The following is a 25,039-nucleotide window of genomic DNA, read 5'->3' as shown; positions in this document are numbered from 1 at the left end:
GGAGTAGGAGTAGGAGGATTAGGAGTAGTGAGAGTAGCAGCAACAACACTAGTAGTAGTAGTAGTGCTATCATCATAGTAGGAGTAGGAGTAGCAATCAATAGTGGTGGGAGTAGCAAGAGTAGCAATAGTAGCTAGAACAATAATAGTAGCAATAGGAGTAATAACAAGAGAGCAGGAATAGTAGTGCTTATGTGCTCTCTCTCTCTCTCTCTCTCTCTCTCTCTCTCTCTCTCTCTCTCTCTCTCTCATGTGTGTGTGCATGTGGTGTTGCAAAACCATACCCATTGTGGTGTTGGCCAACCATAATTGTACCTTAAGCATGGAGTAGGTACTAGAGCACCATTTACAAAAAATTGGTCGCGGCATCGCTTCCTCTCAGGTGTCCATCCAAAGCATATAACACAGCTTTTGGAATTAGTTCTATGAATAGCCCAAAATGCTTGGTTAATCCTCCTTTCAACCACCATGCAACCATCTTGTGTCACAGGTGGATTTTATGGTGGATATTCCCCTATTGCAGCATCTTTATTCACTCTTGAGGGTGGTATGGATGGTTCAATTGTATCTTCTACTAGTATCTGCCTAGGGCGGCCCCTAGTCTTATGTGGTTGGGTGACATACTCATATTCTGGTTTGTGGCTACTTCCTTTACTTGGCTGTTATCACTATTATTAGGGAGCTACGTTTACGCACCGTCTCCACATCACCCTCTAGTGGGGTTCTTTTTTATAACATAGGTGTCCTTGCTGCAACTGCTTCTCTGACAATGCGCACCACATCTAATGGTCTGTTTGGCTATCATTGATTTGCACATCCGTTGAGACTATAAAGCAATATCACATAATGCTACTCAATTTAGTTATTTTAAAAACCAAAATCATCTTATTAGAATATTTTCAAAATAATGGACATAAAAACGTACCTTTTTTGCACAAGAGGCCCCATCCCCTCAAACATGTGGGTCAACTCAGCGTCACCAAATTGATGCATGGTGGAAGTAGAACTATTCATTACCGATTCCTCAATTAGCCTCTTTGCAACATCCATTCAAACTTTTCGTGCAGCTGCATTGGGGTTTCAATTGGATAGTATCTTCAACCAATTTCTTCACCCGTTAGGAGATGATTTCATGAAGTCCCTTCTTGAACTTTGTGGGCGTGAAGTCCCTTCTTGAACTTTGTGGGCGTGTTGACCCAAGTGTATCATTAATCGTGACATGCCATCTAAGGAAAGCACGACATAGTACATGGACACTGTTCCACACACATACAATGCTCTAACAAAAATGGCATTTTCCCCCATTCGTTTGCAAGAAACCTGGGCACCGATTTCTTTGTCAATAGGCCCTTGAAGAGATAATCATTTATGGATCCTACATTTGATAAACATGGACAAGAAGGATTATGGCACTCAAAAGCTCCTCCAAAATGATTAATGCACACAACACCATCAAACACTATGTTGCTTGTCTCATAGACTTTGTCCATAAGTGTCCATCGTACTTTTTTCTCCATCCCAGCCATACCTTGCCCAAGTGGCAATTCAAAAATGCAATCCCCATTGTATTTTTGAGGTAGCTCATCAACAAGTTGCACATTTCCCACCCTCCTTATTAGCCTCACCAAGATGGTGTTGCTCTACTTTGATATTATGATAGGAATAATGCTCTCACCTGGTTGTTCCTTTTGAAGAGCATCTCGTCATCACTATAGTCAAGTGTCACCACCACTAGGGTCACCTTTCCTTCATAAGTATTATCTCCAACTGGAATAGATAATTTGAGGATGACCCACATGCTTGAGAGATTGTTGCCCCCATGAGGAGAGAGTATCATATATACTAGTTGCATGAAAGGATGATTTTAACCCTAGGTTAATGGATGTTGGAGCTACTATACATTCAATCCCATCACTACTATCATGGCTACCTTCAACATCATATGGCATATCAATAGGGATTTCTTAAGAAGTGTTGTTTGACACATCTGATTCAATGTTGATTGGATGAACATGTGAAGATGTTGGACCACTGGTAGCATGCTCCTATTTCTTAAGATTACCATTGTCAGTATGCTCCACTGGAGGCTTTGATGAAGATGGTTGTAACCCAATATCGGTACTGTAACCCATGGACTAAAGCAACATACAATGAAGAGAGGCGACTATCAATGATGAAATGGGAGTAACCCTCTATGTCCCTATGTTCCTCTAAGGGAAACACAAAGTCCGTGCTTTCTAGCATTTGTATTATTGCATTGAGATGTTGTAGATGATTTCCTAGAGGAAGTTTGGACTCAATCAATTTTTTGCTAATAACAACATATTTTCAACCATGAAGGGGGATGTGGATAGGTTACAAGAGAGGAGATTCAAAAGAAAAAGTTGCAAATGAACCCATAGATGGTGCGCAACCTTGAAACCACTCAAAAACTTAACCACTCATCACAAGCTTTTTTAAGGGGGTGTAATATAAGAAATAGGAAAAAAATAGGTTGTATTTAAAAAAAACAATGTAGAGGTTTAAAAAAAAATGGGCGTCCAACCGCCATATTAATGATCCATTTGTGCCTCATTAATAAAAACGGGCAAAAGCGGTCCCAAAAGTTTAAAAGGTCAAGGCAAAACTTATTGTGGATTATATGGCTATTTAACTAATAAATTGTGGTAAGGGGTGTAAGAGAAAACAAATCAAGGGTGAAAGAGAGTGGAGAGCAAGGAAGAGAAAGGGCACAAAGGAGAAGAAGAAGAAGAAGACAAGGAAGAGAAACAAAGAAGCCCAAAGGAGAAGAAGAGAAAATGAATCCGTTTACAATACCATTTGTGTCCTTTTTCTACATTGACCCTACCTCTGTGTTTTTTGCAAAGATTTTTTCTACATCAAGCTGCCTTTCTCCATTTTCCCCAGCTAGCAGATGGTTTTTGCTAGGCAAAAACCAATCGGTGGCTATCACATGGAACCTTGAAACCATTTTCTCCGCCCACTTCCATCCAAGCCAATGTTTTTGCACCGGGCGAAAACCAGCCGGTGGCTATCACATGGCACCTTGAAACTATTTTCTCTGCCCGCCGCTTCCAGCCAAGCCAGTGTTTTCACCCAGGGAAAAACCAGCTGGTGGCTATCACATGGAATCACCCAATTCCAACCAACCCGTCGTTTTTGTCATGCGAAAACCACCCAACCACCCGCCGTGGTGGTTGGGTGGCATTTCCTTCTCTCCCCCCTACTTCCAACCAAAGTAGTGGTGGCAATTTTCATCGGTAAGTAAGATTAAGTACTAAGTGCTAATCAAAGCTACATTAGGGTTTTAAATCTTTCTGTGGCACATCAAATTCTCCAAATCATTTTATTAAACAGGTAGGGGTTGCAAAGCCTTTATAACTTTTACCTCAAAAAGCTTAGATGTTGCAGGGTCTTAATATGGAGAAGAGGTCGACAACTCTCAGGCCTTCAGTAAATCAACTCCTTCACTTAGATAAACTCTACCCTCTTCCAACTAAAGCAACATTTTCGTTGGGCGTAAAACCACCCGATGGCTGACACATGGCATCACAAGGGGCATCAAGCCCTTCTCCTACTTAACTTGTTTAATTTGCACCCGGTGGCTGACATAAGGCATCACAAGGGGCATCAAGCCCTTCTCTTGCCTTATGTAATATTATCATTCTTTTCTTACTTGACTCATTTAATTTGCAGATGTCTTTGGGTAGTGCAAGCACATAGTACTCCCTACGATCTCAATGTAGATCACAAGAGGAAAGGGAAAAAGACAAAGCATCAGACCTATCAGAGATCACCTCAAGACAAAAAGGAAAGATGCCAATAAAGGCATTGCAGCCAATTCAAGAGCTCAATGATCAAGAGGCCTCTATTGCATCTAAGGTGCTTGTGCAAAGTGGAGGGGTAGGTTCATCACAAGGTGCTCTCATGGACACTCCTGATGATGGAGAAAACATGCTCTAGGAGGCAGTGGCAACACCTTCAGACAGGCCATCAAAGGCAAAGAAAGGAAGTGAAAAGAAAAAGGGAGCACATCGAGATGTGGACTACAACAAGTTTGGGAAGGTGATTCAAACTAACATCTTGTAGGATGTGATGGATAACATCAGTTTGAAGAAGCAAACAGAGCCTCCCTAAATTATCCTTTATAGGCTTATTGCCAACAAGGCCATTAGGACTATGGGTGGTAATATTCAAGAACTAGCAGCCAAATCTGATAGCCAAGGATATGTGTCCAGTAGGGGAGACTTCCTTGTCACATTTGGAATGCCTGGGGAGCAACATGTGGAGGTGAGCCAAGAGGATATTCAGCATTGGGGCCCTATGTGGCAAACAGTGTTTGAAGAGTTTGAGGTAGAATGTCAGCAAAACCTTGAGTGGAAAATTCTCAAAAGAAAGAAATTTCTTATGCGGGATGGAAACCATCGTTTAAAAGCATGGTTGCAACACGCATAAGTACAGGTTCCTCGTCATACACTCACAAACACATATTTATTATTATCCATTAAATGTCAACATCTTAATTATGTTCTTTTGGTGTGTAGTGTGGGCTGATAACAAGCAAAGGCATGTCAGGGTGCACTGCAAATTTCTCAATTTTGATCATACACAAGAAGGGGAGGTCCTTCGTGCACTTGCAGAGATGAATAGGTATGCATCCTACCCAACCTTCCCATTCCACAAATTGTTTATGTCAAAATTATATAAATGATATGATAATCTCTTTGTAAGCTTTCATGACTTCATTTTCCCCACACCATTGCACATGACATATACTTAATGCAAAAATTTGGCCAAGCCAAGAAGGAGACCCTCAAGCGCTACTTCACCCAAGAAGAACTGATACATCTTGAGGTGATGATGGCAAAAGAGAGAAGGGGATGAAGCCATGATATGACATGCCTATGGTGGTTCTCTTGCAATTTGTGCTAAGGGTAAGCTCCTAATGGTTTTCTACTTTCATAAGATCTGTTGTACATATGTAATTTGGTAAAATTGATGGGTCTTATATTCTAGGAGGAAAATGACAATAAGTATCATGAGGAGCTCAATAAGGTAGACTTTTCTACTTTGAGTCTTCAAGAATGCATAGAAGCACAAGAGAAGTCTGCAAAGAAAGCAGAAGACAAGGTGAAGAATAGAGGCTACAAGCTCCAATCTATTGCAAATCCTACCAATGGTGAGGGCTTCTTTCAAACTCTCTTTTTTCAATTGATTGGGCGGCAAAATCTCACTTAGTAACTGAAGACAAACTTGGAATGCTCTCCTCGACTAAGATATCACTTGAAAGGTACTCACTTATCTTATTTCTAATTAAATAATTTGTATTTATATTCTTACTCTACCATATTCTTATGATATGTAAAAATGTGTGTCCAGAAAGAAAGAGGTGTTAAAATATCTTGGCGGGGGGAGAGAGGCTACAAGTGGAGCTTGGTATGCCCAAGGACAACAAATAATGGTGACGTTATATTGCTAAGGAGACCTACTAGAGTCAAATGATGGACGCAACACATGCCTTAGTGGTGGGCCTAGATATGGAGGTGGAATCTAGTGTGCAAGTGCATGATGGTGATGCACTAAAGTTTTTTAGATTGTGTCACCAGTTGCACTTCACTTATGCATTCCATTATCTACAAAGTCAGATGAGAAGCTCCCTACTTCCCGAGAAGCAAGCACAAATACACATGTCTATTCGTCATCTAATGTATATATAGATATGGTTCCATTTATGTCAAGAAATCATTTACATCTTCTTTTGGATAAACTCAATCATGTGTGGTAGAGTATGTATGATTGTGTTGTGATGTGTTGTTTATAGGTGGTTACAAAGATTGAAGATGGAAAACTCCATCAGAGAATTTCCATTAGAATTCTAGGATTGTGGCTAATGGAGAATGGGCCAACCTCAATGTACCCACATGAATGGTGGATTGTAGGTATGACTCATTGGGAGGTTATGGTTTGCCCTTGGTGGTTGAATTATCCAAGTGATAAGATCCACTCTACTGAGATTCCCCTTCAGCAATGTAAGATGTCTCAACATTTTCATGTTTCATAGACCTAATTTATGGATGTGGACTACATTCTCATCTTTTATAAATGCAACAAAGTTTGATGAATGGGAGAAGAAGAATAATCAAGAAGCAACAGATTTGGGATCTCCATTGAAGCAAAAGGAGAAAAGGACCAAGTTTTCTCATTAAGACCCATGAGCGAAGAAGAACTTAGAGTTTCCCCCATGTAAGATTCCTCCTCAACCTAAATAATGAAAAAGCTTTTACCTCAATCCCCTGTAATCATTCCCTATTTCAGAATGCAAGAAAATATTATTTTTCCTTGTCATTGCCTAGAGAGAATAAAAATTATAGAGAGAGTTAATTCAATATTGAGATATTTTTAGATATAAAAATTCTCCTAATATCTAAAATATATTTCCCTGAAACAAAAGTTCAAAATAAATTCTCCAATGTGCATTAGGAATCAATTAAAAATGATATAAGGGACCTTAGCCTAAGGGTCTAGATTTTTAAAAATTTCTGGATTATGGTCCAATTAAAGTTCCTATGGGCCAATAGGATTAATCCAAGTGTTGGGATGAGATAAATCCAATGAATAAAAGAAAATACCCAAAAATGAGTAAATGTTCACATAAGATGAAGAGTTGACTAAGTACAGGGTTTATTAGTTAAAAATTAAGAGATATTACAAAAAAAATGAGAGATTTTAGAGAAATGATGAATTTTTGACATCTTGGTAAGGAGAGGGAGACCTTTGAGGTAGGCACCTCCTTCACATGTGTGGAAGGGTTTTTAATTCAAAAAAATTGTGATATTTTTATCTCTCCTCTCTCCTAGATCAAACTAGATGCAAAGGGGAGCTAAACTGGTCCAACTCTTGTCCAAATTCAGTCAAACTGAAGCTGGAAAGTTCTAGAACCCAATTGGACTCAGTTAGTGGCCTCCCTCACCTATAAATAGACCCTCATTCTTTTGTATTCTCATCTGTGAGCTATCCATGCCAGTATTACATTAAAATAATCATATTTTCTATTATCCCTTAAATTTCCTCTACTTTTGGGGAGCTTGAAGCTTCTCTCTCTCTCTTCAACAACTCTTGGATCTCTCTTCTCCACTTGCTAAACCAATCTTCTAGAAAAAGAAGCAAGCCAATCCTTGTGGTAAGAATGAATTTTATAGTTTTTTGTTAAATTTTCTCAAAATGACTTCTCTTTTCAACCCCTCTCAAGCTTGAGAAATTTTCTAATTGATTGTTTTAAATTAAAAACAAGCTTTCCCTAAGAATTTTAATGTGTAATCAAGAAAAAGTTAATCTTTATGCTTATTTAGAATGCTTTCTTACGTATATCTCTCTCTCAAAAAGAATAGTCATTCCTATGGCTAATTCTTTAGCAAAAGAATGCTTCTCATTGATAAATTCTTAATTCAAAACCAAACTCTAAGCTTGTTAAGCTAGAGAATAAGAAAATGGTATTTTTATGCTTTTATGGTATTTTTATGTTAACAAAATAATGGTTAATTCTTTTAGATTATTTATAAGTAGTTAAAAACTACTTTAATTGATTCTAAATGAGAAAGTGATAATCCTATCAATTTGGGAAAAGAGAAAAAATGGAAATAGCTTAATCTAGTGGAATAATCATATTTAAGCTTATGATTATGGTTAAAATTATGATTTAAATTCATAGTTTAGATTTAAGCTTAAGAAGAGATTTTCTATCATATTTGCATTACAATGTTTTATTCTTTTAAGAAAATTAAAAAATTATCAGTAATAGCAACGAAGCTATGGTAAAATTTTTAAAAAATAATACATATCTTATTTTTATGCATAATGCTAAAAGAGGACTTCCTATCATATTCTAGGATTGGACATCCTATGCAAAAAGAATGATTTTCATCATATTCATGTGAAATAAATTTTTAGTATTTATGCATAAATATTTAATTAAAAGAAAAGAGAAATTTTTGGTAAATTTATTTTTATGCAAAAAGAGGAATTCCCATGATAATTGAGATCCAAGTAATTAAATAGTAAAAGAGAAATTTTTGGCATATTTAAAATAATGGATATTTTTATTTAATTTAAAAAAAGAAATTTTAGATAAATTTATTTTATGCATAAGAAATTTTTAAATGATAAAAGAGGAATTCCCATGACATTTGGAATTCAATCATTTAAATGCAAAAAGAGGGATTTTAAGCATATTCAAAAAAATAGATATTTATATTTAATTTAAAAGAAGAATTTTTATGGTATTTTAAGTAGAGAAAGGTTTAAATTAAATTTTGGTGACAAAAGAGGAATTTTCACCATAATCCCACCTAGAAACTTAGGGTTGATAATTAAATTGGTAGAAAAAATATTCTTAGATATTTTAGGTGGATAAATCACCAAATTGATATTTACCCAAAATTAGATTAATGGAAGAAAAGTATTTTTATAAAAACCCGATATTCTTATATAGCACCAATTCTTAATCTATTATAGTTAGGAAGCAATGAAATTGATAAAGTTGACATTTTCCTTACGGTTAGAAGTTCAGTAGATTTTTATTTGAAGAAAATTCTTAGGAATCAAAGTTAGAAGTAAACCAAATAATTTTGGTTAGACCACGACCGCAAGAGAGGCGGCCAGTAAACTACTTACCCATCTCTCGAATTTGAATCAAGCAAAAACCTTGTAACCAATTCCAATTCTTGACACAAAGAATAGACTACCGTTGAATTATAATAGTTTTTCCTTAACCAAAATCACCAAGAATCTAGTTGGAAATTCAGTCAAATGATAGGTAGATTACCCTGATGAGAGATCATTGATTCTCATTAAGAAAATTTGGATTAAGGAAAAGGGTTTTATGTGGAACCAATCTCGAACCGGGAATTCTACTTGCATAGATTCTCTATTTTCTTTTAAAGGACTGTTTTACGCCAGAATGTTGGAGGAAGCATTTGGTATGTGTTTAACTAAGGAGAGACTCATTTGCAAACAGCTAGTGGGAGTCGTCGAGGGACGTCGCTCGCGGTAAAACCTACCGAGGACTTGACCAGTCTCGGTATGGTTAAAATGGTGCACTTCCAGTACGATGGGTGAGGACCGACGAAGCGGTCCCTGAGTGAAGTGCTAGGACACCTAAGTAGGATCCTAGAGGGTTCTGACCAGGTGATGCACGGGCTCGCGGTTGCTAGGACACCCATGCGTACGTCGAGGAAGATACGGATGAACCGAAAGAATGACTTTTGTGAATGGAATTTTGATATTGGATCTCGTTGGTTGACCAACTGGTCTTCAACGGAGAGTCTGGATGATATATTTTGTAAAACAATGGACTCAATATTTTGGAGGATTATGATCGGTAATACTATGATTTCATTGAAAGATTGTTTTAAAGACAATCGAATCTGTTAAAATGGCAATTTCATATTGGGTGTGTAAGTGATATGACTACCTTGAATTTTGCTTGAAACGCCGACTAGGGGGCCTGGGAACTCTTTTCCTTGGTACCCGAGCAAAACAGAACCAAATTTTTATAAAGGAATCCCACCAATATAGTAGTTGGGCGGTTGGCTAGGCGCTTGGCTAACCCATGGGCCACCGGGGGATTTCTGTGATACAAATAGTTACGATTAAGTTACATTAGTTAGAATAAGTCCTAGTTACATTGGTGGATCGGGGGATTTCTGTGATACAAATAGTTACGATTAAGTTACATTAGTTAGAATAAGTCCTAGGAATCCCACCAATACAGTGGTTGGGCGCGGTTGGCTAACCCATGGGCCGTCGGTTGGTGGATCGAGGGATTTCTGTGATACAAATAGTTACGATTAAGTTACGTTAGAATAGTCCTAGGGAGACCCTTGTTCTGTGGGAGGGAATCAGCGGCTGTGCCTCGCTAAAGGGAGGAAAAAAGCGGTGATTCTATGGACCAAGTGCAAGTCTCTTCCTTGATCTGACCATGTGACTTTCAAGTTTGGTCGGATCAGTTTGGTTAGTTAAGACTTTGACTCGTTAGATCAATTCTTCCATTAGATGATTTTCCTGGTGGAATCGCCCGTGCCTTCAAGGCAAGGGAAGTTTTCCCGGGTTCGGTTTCGAAAGAACCGCTGGGCTAGTCTCTTGTTCAAATATCCGTGGTGGACGAGGCCCCGAGTGTGGATCCCTGCCCCGCGCGAGAGACTGACGCTGCTTCCGCCTGCCCCCAACGCCCTCGGGCGGGGCATCTCGGAGGGGGCGAGGGTCTCACAACCCAAGAAAGGAGAGCCAACAAGGGTTTGTAGATGAGACCATGGACATAAATGGTATGATTTATGTTTGCAAAATTCTATGACATTTTCATGATTTTATACACTTCATTTTAGAATTATCTACCAATGGAAGTGACACGCAGGTCACCAAGTATACCATCGTGTGGTTAAAGCTAGCATAGGAGAGCCAATAAACGCAAGAGAACCACATAAGTAAGCAAAAGATCTTGCATTCTTTTTTAGTTTGTATAATTTTAGCCTAAAGGGTGAGACATTATAGTTTTTAAGTATGTTTTTGCAGAGTAAACAAAACGGTGAAGAACTTCTTGAAGTTGATTAGTCCACCTCTACAAAGAAGATAGCCAATATGGTTTGGGTTGATTACCTAACTTCCACTCCTGTGTCACAATGTGGCTACAAAGTTATTTTGTCATGGTGGAATGTATTGACGCTTGATTTGGTACGTGGAGCTCTTACCCTTGCAGACAAGATACTAGCTGATGGAGGCTCGTCCATAACAACTTGTACTGCCAATGACCTTTATAAGATACAAAAGGTGGCCAGTGCATGAATGTTTAGGATCTATCAAACCATGATGGTGTATATCCACAATGGGTACATTATGCAAGAGCCTCGTGAAATGGTAAGGACGTTGTGATCCCATGGATCTTTGGTTGTGATGGGATATATACCTTATGTGCATGCTCCTAACTACTAATGTGGATTTTTGGCAGGTGAATTGGTTGGTTCTTGGTATGTTTCAGCATCAGTGCCAACCTAACTTCTTTGATAGGTTAGGATCTGACAAGGATGTGGGTGAGAATGTTGCAGTGTTTGGTAGCAACTGGATAAGAGAATGTGCATTTGATGAGGCCAAAATGAGTAAACATGAGCGAGTGCATCTACATGGAGGTGTTGAGAGACAAATTAATCTTAGTAGGTAGCAGTCTTAAAACCCTAAAGAATTTAACGTTTCCTTCTTCAATATGTTTGACTTGTTGGTGAGATCACATTGGATCCCATATGCTTGTAGGTTTTTGCAACATTGAATCACACAACCTGGAGATGTAGTTATGGATGTGCTTGCAAGCACGGGGAACATGTTCAAAGCATGCAAGGAGCTTGCAAGACATTGTATCTATATGGAGTTTGATGATGTCATTTTGGATGTGTTCCTTAAGGCATTGTCAAGGGCACATCTAGATGCAAAGAGTCAAACAAAAGAGGTGGAAATTATGCAAAGGAGTAGCCCACTAGGTAGCACATAAGTTTTGTTCTCTTTTTTGGAGGTATGTGTGTTGATGTTTTTGAGAGCCCATATGTATCCCACCATGAACTTAAATGGATGGGTACATTTTATGAGTAGAAACATCCGAGCAAATTTTTTTGAGCAACCATTTTTTAGCATTTCAACAAAGCATATTTCTTAAAGAAATACATATATTAAGGTAGCAACTACTACTATGTAAGTACTAGATGTAAATTCACAAAGCTTGAATATGTTGTTCAATTGATGAGATTTTATGATATGGATTTATATTTGTGTTATTTTGATTGAGTTTGTAGAGATAGAACAACTATGGGTGCATGGTCTGATGTCCTAGGAGTCCTCCAAGCACACAGAATGTCCTCCAGACCCAACTTCCTTTAAAATTCTTTCCTCAAAAACCAAACGAACCTATCAACACTCCCTAGCTGACTCCCTATTGACCTCCTGCTGACTGGATTCTGACCTGTCTGACCCAACTATCCATGCTGACTCAGTTTTGACCATCCTAGTGTCCTCTAGCACTTCCAATCCCTCAAAACCTTCAAATAACACCAAGACTCAACTTTCCAAGCCTAGAGCTGACAACATCTCACAGATTGTCCCTGTTGACTCAGTTCTAAGTCAGTTCTAACCATCCCAGTATCCTTTAGCACTTCCAAAACTTTCAAATAACACCAAGAATCAACTTCCCAAGCCTAGAGCTGACATCAGCTGACTGACTGCTGACCTTGAAATACCTTCCCCCTTCAAAACCTACAATTTTAACTGACTGAAATTCTGACAGTCAAACCAAAGCTCAAGACTTTCCCCTTCAACCCATAAAGAAATTATCCATCCTTCAAAACCTTCAGCTGACTTCTATTGACCTTCCCTAGTTGACCACTTTCTGACCAAAAACAACCCTCAACTGACATAGACCAGATTCAGACCAAAACATATTAAACTGTCACACACAGACTTCCTCCTTTACTCAAACTGTCAAACCAGACCTCACAAATGTCAAAGAAGACAAGATATACTCTTTCATATCACATCAACTGACCAAATTAGTTCACAAAACTGACACCAACTGGACATCAGCCAGACCCTACTAACTCCAAAACTCAAGCTTTTTGAAACAGACCAGATTCAACAAACTTCGGCTGTTCACTCATACACCCAATCTCTCAACAATCTCTAACCAAACAACATATCTCAGAACATAAACAACTTATCAAACCAAACCAAAGGAAACTTTCTAGATATAGATAAAGAAACCTATCTCAACAACCCTAAGACCTGGGGATTCAATAGAAAAGAGAAAACACAAGGAAAACAAAGGGATCCACCACTGGATGATCCCAGCAAAGCTTTTCAAGTTTGTATCTTCAAAATCCACAAAAAAATCTATTTCGTTGAAAATTATAGAGATATTCTTTGTACGAATAAGCATAGTGTATTAGGATTTCTATGATGGTATGTATTGTTGAGCTATTCTTTATACAAGTAAGCATGGTGTAGTAGGATTTCTATTCATAGGTTTTAATTAAAATTTGATGATATGCACTAATCACTTTTGTCACTCCATACATGTTACATATTGCTTGATTAATAATCACTTGTGAGAGGGTACTACATTTATAAGATTTCATTTCACAATGAATTGGGTGGAAAAACATTAGCCACCCACATGAGGTTGCCAAAGTACAATTGGTGCAAACTTAATCTAGCCAAAAAGCTTGCAAGAATATAAGTAGTATAACTATGAAGCTCACCAAATTCATTTAAGCTCGCCTCATCGAGCTCACTAAAAATTATTATCCTATTAGATGCAACCACGGTGATGTAAATGATGGTGCATGGTTTGTTAATTCTGGTGCTACAAACCACATATTATATCTTAGAAAAAAGTGGTTTAAATCCATGAAACCTATTGGTACTCCAACATATGTATCTATAGGTGTGTATCTACAGGTGTGTATCTATAGGTGATGGCATGTTACACTTGATTTCTCGCATGGAAAATATTCTAGTTGAGATGCAAAAAGCATAAGAAAATGTAATTGCACATGCAATAATATAATCCATTGCCTACTCCCGTTGTATGTTAGAAAGGGTCCTTTGTATGTTAGAAAGGGTCCTATAGTACACATTTTTAGGACAAATTATCAACCCCAAAACTCATTTTCAAGACATTTCTTTAGCTTAAAATGATAAAATCAAATGTTAAATTTCCAACCTTATTCCAAATTACTCAACTACACAGTAAAGACTCTTACCAATTTGGTTTAGCACCAAATTGACAAGGTTAGGGCTTTATGTAGAATAAAAAGCACCTAAGGTTGTCACTTTCCATAAAAGTTGAACTCGTTGTGGAAGGCAACACCTATATCAATTAAATGAATCTATCACTTTCTTCCGATAAATTTATCACCCACATTCAATGGTCTAGCAGCATACGAGAGAGGTGGTTCCTGCTACTCTCTAGACTTTCTTGTTGACACACCCTTTATTGTAGAGGAGCTTATGGAGGCTCTAATAGTACTTCCTAAGAGAAAATGCCTGGGAGAAGGCACGCTTCAAATTTCTTATTTCTCCAGCAGTGGGATCTCATGTCAGCTCCAAAGTTTTCTTCAATGAGATTATGATCATGGGAATAACCATGCCAAAGAGGTTATCAAATGGAATGATCCATTTGATATAGATTGGAGACTCAATATGAGAGACAAAATTCTAGCCAAGGCCATCAGGCTGAAAAAACTATAGAGTGGCTAGCTGGAGGAGAAGAGAATCCTCCCCTTTTTTTAGTTTCTTGACTCTCGCTTCCCTATGTGGATCTGAGTTTGTACTTAGCCACTATGGGTGTTTTGCTTGGTAAGTAATAGAAGTATTTATTTCCCCCCCAAAAAAAGGCTTGGTCCTCACCTTTACTCACTTCTCTCTATTTGTTCTCAAAGTCCTTTACTCACTTCTCTCTATTTGTTCTCAAAGTCCTTTTCATGTACCCAATTAGCACATTGATATTGGTTGGCATGGTTGGATTTTGTAAAGCTAACTATAGTTACCCACAATGGACATTCCTTGTAGTAGTTACCACATTCCTCATAGTTACCCACTACAATGGACATTCCTCATAGTTACCCTCCACAATGGACATTCCTCATACCACATTTGTTATAATTTGGAGTCATTGAGGCTATCCTTGAGCTGTCAAAGTGTTCTTAACGAGGCACTCCACAACTCTATGGGATTCTTGATAGTGATAGCAACAGAATGGAAATCTACCTACTATTGAATTGATCTCTCACCCCCGAAAATGTTGATTCCTCAAGTGTTGTATTTAGCTTGAAAGACTAAAATTATGGTTCTTCTATGATCCTAATAATAACTAGGCAAGTATTCTAAGAGTTCCTCTATGTAAGAACTTGGTTCAGTCTCTATCAACACTTACTTGACTTGATTGGAGTTATGGGCAAGCTTATCTCATCTCTTGTTGAGATGATCTATAAATGCAAAAGAGGGCAGGCAACAAGCCATTTTCAAGTAATGATGCCAAAGATGTACCCCCCCATTCTAACCTAGGCTAAAATGGATGTAACTCTTATTAGGAACTTACTTGTACCCAGAGCTCCACAACATAGCTTTTATTTGGTCGCTCCTCTTCTCCACTTTGTGTTGTTAGCGTGTCACTCATGAGTCATCTCTGCATCAATAGATGGTGGCACATTCTCTCATTCAAAACAAACATGAAGCAAGAAATTAAGGAGGAAATTGCATAATCTAAAGTTATCCAACCGTTTTTTAATTATATATATGAGTGTCCATATAATAGTAAAAAAGTAACTTGTATACAAGGCCTCAAGTTCACACCACGTCGGGTCACAACTTAGAAAAGACCAACAACAAGGACTATAGTCTTTATAATACTAGCTTTACATGGACTTCACTATTGGCTAAACCTTTTTAGCTCTATTACAAAATGTACGTATGTACAAGCAAGTATGTATAAAACGTATTAACCTCAAAAGGGTGTTATAACACCATTCTAATAGACTTGACATATGAAAGCCTAAGAGTCTATTACAAAATGTACGTATGTACAAGCAAGTATGTATAAAATGTATTAACCTCAAAAGGGTGTTATAACACCATTCTAATAGACTTGACATATGAAAGCCTAAGAGTTTTTCTCTAATTTCTTATTTTTTTAAATAACAACATTCTAATAGACTTAACATATCAACATTCTAATAGACTTGACATATCAAAGCTTACACTGCTAAAAGCTTTTCTTCAATTTCTCTCTTGTTTTCATTGCTTCTATCGTGGCATGCACTCGGTGAATTATGGGTGCTATGGGTTTATGGACTCTTTTAAGCTATGTAATAAGACAAAGCATTTGACTATTCTTGGAAAGTTGGTTTTGTGGCTATGGGATTGAAGCTTTATGTCCCCTTGTCTATGAGTAACCACTTCCTTGAAAGCTTGATGTCCCCTTGTCTATGAGTAACCACTTCCTTGAAAGCTTATGCTTGAGTGGTAATAAGCTTGAGACAAGATTCTTATGGTAATGAGAGAGTAATATGGAGCCTATAGAGAAGCCCCATCAAGTGAATGTGCTAGATACAAGAGTGGAGAGTGGTAATTAGGCTTGAGTCCTAGCAATAGAGAAGTTAGAGAGATTCCCCAAAATGGATTGTTGGTGATAACTCAGCCACTTGGGAAATAATGTTCTCGTGTACCTTTACCTCAATTGGTAGCATAGTCACCTAGGTAGTTACTTACTTGCCTTGGCAATAACATACCTTCCTTAGTAATAACTTACCTACATCAATTTTACTTCTTCTCTGGGAGAGGGGTTCACAATGGAAAAACTTCCATCAATGATGCAACACACATAATAGCTTGGGTAAGGACTACAGAAGTGCTTTACAAGTATTGTATGCAAGTGGAGGTGAATATTAGGCTTTTGGAAATCCTACTAGTATTGTACCACATTGGTGAATTTATTTGACAAAAGGCCATGAAACCCTTGAAAAAAGGGCACAAACTCACAAAAACACTTTTTAGGCAAACTTTAGTCCAACTCTACTGTGGCACCTAGTAGAGGAAGGAACATATATCCCAATGCACCACCTTAGGTCTTGTCCGCACACTAACACATAGCCACATCCATGGCTAGTGATGCTAAGCCTCAAAAAGAAACTTATGCATTAATACCACTTTGGCATCTCCTCTTTACTGCTTTACTTTAAAAAAAGATTTTCTAGTCAAATTAATGATTTAATCTTAAATCTTTTTTCAAGTTCCAAGCACAATTAGAAATTTTTTTGCATAAGATAAATTAATTTTCTTAAGAAGGAAATCATGGGAACCTTTTAATTGAAGAATGGTGGATTATGTAGGCAGAGAGAGAGAGAGAGAGAGAGAGAGAGAGAGAGAGAGAGAGAGAGAGAGAGGTATTAACAATAGTAGAATGCAACATGAGGACATATACGACCAACAGTGGGACTTGAACTCGGGTGGATCATGGCCTTTATATAAGGACCCTCGCACTAGCCAATCTGCCCCACTTGTGGGTGGCAGAGAGAGAGAGAGAGAGAGAGAGAGAGAGAGAGAGAGAGAGAGAGAGAGAGAGAGAGAGAGAGAGAGAGAGAGAGAGAGAGAGAGAGAGAGAGAGAGAGAGAGAGAGAGAGAGAGAGAGAGAGAGAGAGACTGACCGACTAAATGAATGAATATAACGTTGATTTTCTAGATAATGATTTGTTTTTCTAGAAAATATGAATGTGTATTCAAAATGAAATATAAGTCTCACTTGTGTATTGTTTGCACTTCGATATAACCTTGAGATACTCACCTTAAGTTGTGTGGGGCTTTTATAACCCTATATTCATTAAACCAACTTACCTATTTATATAGACACACCTTTTTAGCCTTAATAATCTCCACACATGGGCCCAATATAAATAAAATTAGTTTATACAGGTTTATCTTTTTCAATAACATTTGATGTGGCACCTAGTAGAGCAAGGAACATGTATCCCAATGCACCATCTTAGGTTTTGTCCACACACTAACACATAGCCACATGTATGGCTAGTGATGCTTCGCGTAAAAAATAATCTTGTGCATTAATACCACTTTGGCAACTCATTTTTATTGCTTTACTTCAAATAATTAAGAGAAAATATAGATTTTATAGTCAGATGAACGATTTAATCTTAGATCTTTTTCTAAGTTCCAAGCACAATTAGAAAAGTTTTTGCATAAGATAAATGAATTTTCTCAAGAAGGCGATCATGGGAACCTTTTACATGAAAGAATTGTGGATTACGTGTGTGTGTGTGTGTGTGTGTGTGTGTGTGTGTGTGTGTGTGTGTGAGAGAGAGAGAGAGAGAGAGAGAGAGAGAGAGAGAGAGAGAGAGAGAGAGAGAGAGAGAGAGAGAGAGAATGAAAATAATATTCATTTTCTAGAAAAGAAGAATGTGTATTTAAAATAAAATATAAGTCTCACTTGTATACTATTGTTTGCACTTTGATACAACCTTGAGATATTCACCTTAAGTTGTGTGGGGCTCTTATAACCCTATATTCATTAAACCAGCCTCCACAAATTCCACACGTGGGCCCAATATGAATAAAGTTAGTTTATGTAGGTTTATCTTTTTCACTAACATTTGATGTAACTTAACACTTGAGACGTTGAGTGCTTAATAGTACAGTTTTAAAAATACTAATCATTTTTTAAAACAAAAAAGAAACATAAACAATGGTAAGTGGAGAATTTTCTTAAAATGGCAACCAAACTAAATAAAAATTTATGACAAAAAAGCTTTTGGAGAGATGATTTTATCTTATTTAACTCTTACAAAATTCATTTACTTGATAAAAAATGTGTAGTTTAACATTGGAATAGAATGTTGTGATGAAATATATTTTTAACATATTATAGCCTTACAAAAAAATCATGCTTAAATTAAAGATTAGAGGTTGTAAGGAGAGGGTGATGAGTAATGATCACTATATGACAATATAGACATGCTTTTTAATATGAGTAGAGGTTATAGGGAGAGGGTAATGAGTAATGATCATTATACGACAATAAAGGCATGCTTTTGAATCTAAGCATCTTGATGAAAAATGATGATATGTAATGTGTGTGCATGCTTTGTTGTTTTAACTATAGCATAGTGTAAAAATTGTGGCCTTACATTTCCAAAAAAAAAGGTCCATGGAACTTATAGACCTAAATTCATGTAATCTAGGGTAGTGGGCAAAGGAACTTGAATGATTGATTGTAAATTCATTTGATGTTTCGATGTACATAGGCTACCCCATCTTTTTGTTTGCATGCGATAGAGAGCATAAAGATGTTGGAGTTTGGGCTTCCAAGAATGAGCCCAAATAGTTTTTTGTAGTGGCTCAAGAGGAAAAGCAAGCAATGCATGAATGCAAAAAGATTGAGTTGAATGGAAAAAGCAAACTTTCATTTGTTGGTCCTATCTAGTAGTAAAAGTTAGTGGGCATCACTATGGTTTTTTAAAAAATGAGACTTATTGAAGTTGCTACTAAGAGCATTTAATTTAGAGTTAATTTCAATGGATAACATGTTGTCATTATCCACTAAGGAGGTCATTCGTAGTTTTATGAGTAGCATGATGCTATGAGAAGATGTGAAGACACTTTTTTTTCTCAAGGAGTGGGGGGATTTTCAGATGCACTCCCCATAGTGTTTTCCATCTACATCACCAGCTTTCATCGTTGTTTATATTGAGAGAGACGTGTGGACATGAGCCAAAGGAAGTGATAGGTTGTGTGGATGTCACCCACAAATCTATGGAGGGTTGAGAATGGTTCTTCATAAGGTGACGGGTGGGATTTTCTTCTACTTCAAGATGAGTACATACTTTATTCATGGAGAGACTTGACTTGGAGAAGGGAATTATTCGTGATGAAATGTTTTGAATTGTGTGGAATGTTCAGTGCAACACCTTACATCATCAAAGATCAGCATCATATCCTTTTGAGTGTTGAAAAAACAAAAAGTTTGGAATCTTATTTCCGAAAAAAGTAGGTGTAGTATTCTCCACCACCATCAATCACAATCTTAGAGGCCCTTTCCACACACCACCCTAGTGGTGCACTAATTACTTCATATTGACAAGCCACACTTTAAGAATTTGGAACCATATGAACAACAAATCTCACACATCCCACATTTTCAAGGTTTTGAAATTTTTAATGTCAATGAACCATCATAGAATGGAGGGAATACATTTAATAAAGGAGATTGTATGATTGATGAAAATTGTGATTCATTATGTATGCATTTGCGGCTCACACTATGTTCATAAAGGGTGAGGCCATACATAAAAGTGGCCCACCAAAGTACACCCCATGCATGCAAATAGGAAAAAAATGCATCCAACGTGTCCAAGCCTTCCATTGACAATTTGTTGTAGGAAAAGTTGCATACATTTGCAAGAATTGAACCCAAGTTTGCTATTACATATGTTTAACACTATTTGTTGTAGGAAAAGTTGCATGCGTGTGCATGTGCACATGCACAGACACATTTTGCACTCCACTACACATGCACGTCTCTTGAACTAACCCTCAAGATTCAGTAGAAAATTATGTGCGTGGTTTAGGGAATCCTGCTCCCAAGGGATAATCACATTAGAGCCCTTAGATTGTGCATTTCATGGGTTGGTGAAATTAGGGCTAGCAAGTTTTTGGGGCTACCTTCGTAAAAGAAAGGTCTAAGTGTCTAATAGTCTATTGAGATGCCATCATTGATATGGGAGCAAGAACATGACTAGTTTTGATGTATTGGAATTCTAGCTTAGAACATTAGGAAAAGTTAAAAAATATTCATTTAAAGGATTCCCTTTTTCTCCTCCTCTATTTTCTCTCCTTCATGTCATCATCATTATCATCATCATCATCATTATGTGTGTGTGTGTGCAAGCCCCATTTTTTAAAAAAGCTTATTGCAATCTATGTAATGGTGCCCTACCTTCATTGGACTTGTAGACTCTAGTGCAAAACCAAACTTTGAAAAAACCTATATGTATCTAGAGTCTAAAGTTACCAACCTTCTTAGGTACGAACATGGTGGCTAAGCTACCTACACTTTCCCTTTAAAAATTTTACAACTCTCATGTCCATATTAAAGTATCAAATTTACTTGTGTTCTTGCTTCATTTGTGTTCCCAAGTGTGCATTAAAAGATACCCTCCATTTGTGTGCATTAAAAGTTACCCTCCAAAGTTCTAAGGCTAGCGCACACCATAATGGAGCTATTCTCATGCTATTAAAAAAATGCCACCACTGGCCCTACGATGTTATTTTTGCACGGCTCCTCTTAACAACTACTCAAAATACTCCAAGTGATATTTGGATGTGGGAATTTTGCATAACCTATTAAGTTATTGCATTTTTTGACTTTTTGGTAATGTGATTTCCAATTCTCTCTTTAAGTAATTCCCATGTAGTGCAATACAACGTTGCATATTTGGCTTACATGGTGGCCAAACAAGTAGCCAAGATTCTGGATACCCCTTTGATCACCATGGTAATGTGATTTCCAATTCTCTCTTTAAGTAATTCCCATGTAGTGCAATACAACGTTGCATATTTGGCTTACATGGTGGCCAAACAAGTAGCCAAGATTCTGGATACCCCTTTGATCACCATGGTAGCCAAACCCAAAAAATCGCATACCAAGCTTCCAAATTGGTTAGAGGGTCTCAAGACCAACTATGTTTCTTGAAAACTGCTCTCCAAAAGCTCGACATACCCTTCAAAACTAGATCAATCTACCAATATGCATCATTTAATAATGTTGGGACTTCAAATTCAAATAAGAAGGTGAATTGGAGGGTCATATGGCAAAAGTGTCCCATTTTAATCCCTGTGTGGACAAGAGGTTTATTTTTTATTTTTCTTGCGAGATTGCTACCAAAAACCTATACCCCAACTTCAAGGGTCAAGAGCTTTACCATTTGGCTAGAACCTATTGGTAAACAACAGGAGGCTTCTTGAGTAGAATACCAACTGATAACTTTCGTTTAAAACTCGAGAACATGATGCTCATTGTATAACCTTTTTTTTGTGAGGCTTGACATACATAGATTATGAGAAAATACACACATTTACTAGCCTTCCTCTTTCATGCTTCTTATAGGTGGGACTCGCAACATAATAAAAGGTATGCAATGCTATTTTTAAAGTACCTTTCCATGCCCCAATTAACTAGGCCATGAACTTGATAGATAACTTGGTCAAGCCAAAACCTAATCGTGCATTTAATGCATCTACAAGTATATATAAAATATATATTGCCATGATTTTAATCACCTATACCCACCCTTCGCTGGCCTGTAGAGGGGAAGGGTTGAACTTGTGTCTCATGGATGGTAGCCTAGAGCTCTACTGTTGGGATTTTGTCTCGACCCCATGCTTCTATAAGTTTCATGGCCTAATTAATGGGAGGAGCTTGTTAAATGTGAAGTTCAAGTGATGGTATACCAAAAAAAAGGATGAGGGAAATCAAGTTGTTGGCTTGCTTTTAACTGCCTAGTTTGTTACGAGCCATAATCCTCGCGATTAGAATAGACAAGGTGAGCATGGCATGGACTCCACCTCCAAACAAGTGTGTGAAAGGCTAAGAAGATGGGCAAGCCTGGGCAATCTATAGGCCACAACTTGCAAGCAGTGTTCGGGAAAGGTGTGCCTTAGCTTAACCTATGGCCAATTGGAAATTCAAAATGGCTATATCGGCTGAGTATAATAGTGTAAAATTCTAAAAAAGTATTTTCTTCAAATTTAGGGTTTTGTGAAAAACGAAGAGAGTGTAATATGTTTCAAATCAATCAAAGAGGAATGTCCGTTGCCATAAGTGGGATGTGGGTACCACTTGAAAGGTCAGCGTACTTATCCAGCTGGCGCTACGCGTGGAGGTTGAAAAACGCGGTGTGACGTATCACGCTGATACGTCGCGAGATTTTCATAAGTTACCGTACCTATCAGAGGTTGGACTGGACGCCCGAGAAGTAAACGCACCGTATTCTCGCAGTAGTCGTCCGATCGTCGTCTCCTTTCATCACCCGAATTTGTGATCCATTTCTAGCCCCTGCTCCACGGTTTCTGCAAACCCCATCCAAGCCCTAACCGTAATCCGCCATAGCTACACCTTCGCAAGACTGTAAGCTTAGCAGCATGAATCGCAACATCTTTCCATCCCTCCACTGACCGCGTTTCCTTTCCTTCTGAGGTTACAAGCAGCCCCCTTTTCGCCATGTCTTCTCTCAGCCGAGAGCTTGTCTTCCTCATCCTGCAGTTCCTGGATGAGGAGAAGTTCAAGGAGACAGTGCACAAGTAAGCCATTTCCCTCTATTTTCATTACAGTTTTTTGCCGCGCTTTGTTCTCCATAGCAGGTCTCTGATTGAGTTCTTTTTTTCCGCCATGGCCAGGCTTGAGCAGGAGTCTGGCTTCTTCTTCAACATGAAGTATTTTGAAGATCTGGTCCAGGGCGGGGAATGGGAGGAGGTTGAGAAGTACTTATCCGGGTTTACCAAAGTGGACGACAATCGCTACTCCATGAAGATTTTCTTTGAGATCCGGAAGCAGAAATACCTGGAAGCTTTGGATAAGTGAGTTTTAATGAATTCTATGCTATGCAACTATGCAGCTTTGCTTTGGATGTTATGGCCATTCAGCTTTGCTTTGGCCATGTAATCACGTAGCTTTCCTTTGGATGCTATGGCCATTTAGTGTTCCTTTGGATTTCATAGCCATGTAGTTGCCTTGCTCATGTAGTGTTCCTTTGGATGCTAATCTTCATAGATGTGCAGATTCACTTTTTATGCTGTGGGCATATTGTTTTGCCTTGCATGCTATGCCCATGTAGTTTTGCTTTGAAAGCAAAAGATACGTGGCTCTGCTCGGAATAATAGGCCCTATAGACGCTATGCTCATGTAGCTCTCCTACGAATGCTACACCTATGTAGCTTTCCTTTGAGTGCTGTGCCCATGTACCCTTGTTTAGGTTGCTTAATTTAGCATGTTATGCTTATGCACCTTTGCATTGCAATGCTCATGTAATATATAATAAATGTGAGAAATAGATAGTATTTATCACATATGAATAAGATGAAAAAAGAAAATAAGGTAGAAAGGGTGGAAAAAAGAGAGTAGGAAGTCCATATTCTCTATCTAGAGCTCTGGGGTTAGTAGAAATCAGTAGATTAGACTACTTCTTCAAATCATTAAAGAACCAACATCTCAAAGAATTTCTAATTGGTCCATTCTCCAGTTATGAACCTTTTATCAGATTATTTGACTTATGAATTCTAAGTTCACTCTTTCTACGTAATCTGCATTATTCAGTAAAGAGGGGTAGTAGCATCACCTTGGAAGTCCTAATGTTACTAACAATACCAATTTCTATGCATTGCTTGAGTGATAGAAGCTCGATCGAAAGAAGTTCTATATTAACCAAAATGATAAATGGGGGTGGTGGAGTAAGAAAAGAACAAGCAGAAAAATCTTGTGACTTCTCCTACTACTTTCTTCAATCCAAAAGATCTTTATCTGTTGAAAAAAATGGGAAGAAAAGAACACGTGATTCTTACTATTTAGGTTCAAACGAAGATATTTCAACATGTTCGACGAGAGAAGAAAAGCAAGTTCGTTATGGTGCAATGAATCCTCTGGTTTCAGATAATTCTAAATGCTTTTATTTTTCCTTCTGTTCCCATTTCTCTGTGGCTCTTGCAGGCAAGATCGTGCCAAGGCGATTGACATCCTTGTGAAAGACCTCAAGGTGTTTTCTTCTTTCAATGAGGAACTGTTCAAGGAGATAACACAGCTTCTAACCTTGGATAATTTCAGGTATGGGTTGTCAAAAAGCCTTTGTGAGCTTGGCTGGTGTATATCCATGCACTTTACAATAGATTTCCTTGCTAATATGACCTTTCAAAATCTTGGACAATTATGCAGGGAGAATGAGCAGCTATCAAAGTATGGGGATACCAAATCGGCAAGGAGTATAATGCTATTAGAGCTCAAAAAGCTTATTGAAGCCAGTCCTTTGTTTTGTGACAAACTAGCATTCCCTGTTTTAAAGGCTTCGCGCTTGAGGACCCTAATAAATCAAAGGTGATCCTTTTTTTTCCCCTAATCGGTTTTGGTAGCACAGCACTAATAGTTGGATTATCGATGTTGGTAGAGCTTTGGTTTGAATGCTGATAACTTTTGATGATGCAGCTTGAACTGGCAACATCAGCTTTGCAAGACTCCTCGATCTAATCCGGACATCAAAACTCTATTTGCAGATCACACCTGTGGCCCTCAAAATGGTGCCCGTGCACCGTCCCCAGCTAATAATCTCCTTGTTGGAGCTTTGCCGAAAGGCGGTGCTTTTCCTTCCCTGGCACACGGAGTAAGTGGTGATCTGTAAGAGCTCCAACAATGGGTACAATTGGTGACAGTCCTATTTTTTAAAAATCTGATGGGTGCT

The 25,039-nt window shown here is 38.0% G+C and overlaps 1 protein-coding gene across 3 annotated transcripts in view; it reads left to right on the top strand.

Moving 5' to 3' along the window:
• The first annotated feature begins 22,507 nt into the window (after positions 1 to 22,507).
• Positions 22,508 to 25,039, top strand: part of LOC147639172 (protein TOPLESS-RELATED PROTEIN 2-like) — a 48,083-nt gene continuing 45,551 nt past the window's right edge. For all 3 annotated transcript variants that reach the window (XM_086788060.1, XM_086788062.1, XM_086788054.1), the window contains exons 1-5: positions 22,508 to 22,895; positions 22,992 to 23,171; positions 24,298 to 24,411; positions 24,520 to 24,678; positions 24,787 to 24,961. In XM_086788060.1, coding sequence (XP_086644186.1) covers positions 22,816 to 22,895; positions 22,992 to 23,171; positions 24,298 to 24,411; positions 24,520 to 24,678; positions 24,787 to 24,961 — 708 coding nt within the window. In that variant the 5' untranslated portion in view covers positions 22,508 to 22,815. The remainder of the gene's footprint in view (positions 22,896 to 22,991; positions 23,172 to 24,297; positions 24,412 to 24,519; positions 24,679 to 24,786; positions 24,962 to 25,039) is intronic.

This window comes from Cibotium barometz, chromosome 4 (assembly GCF_041138505.1).
Source record: "Cibotium barometz isolate CiBa-2024 chromosome 4, ASM4113850v1, whole genome shotgun sequence".
In the NCBI taxonomy this organism is placed as follows: Eukaryota; Viridiplantae; Streptophyta; class Polypodiopsida; order Cyatheales; family Cibotiaceae; genus Cibotium; species Cibotium barometz.
The sequence above is the reverse complement of the archived record's forward strand: the minus strand, read 5'-3'. Positions and strand labels throughout refer to the sequence as shown.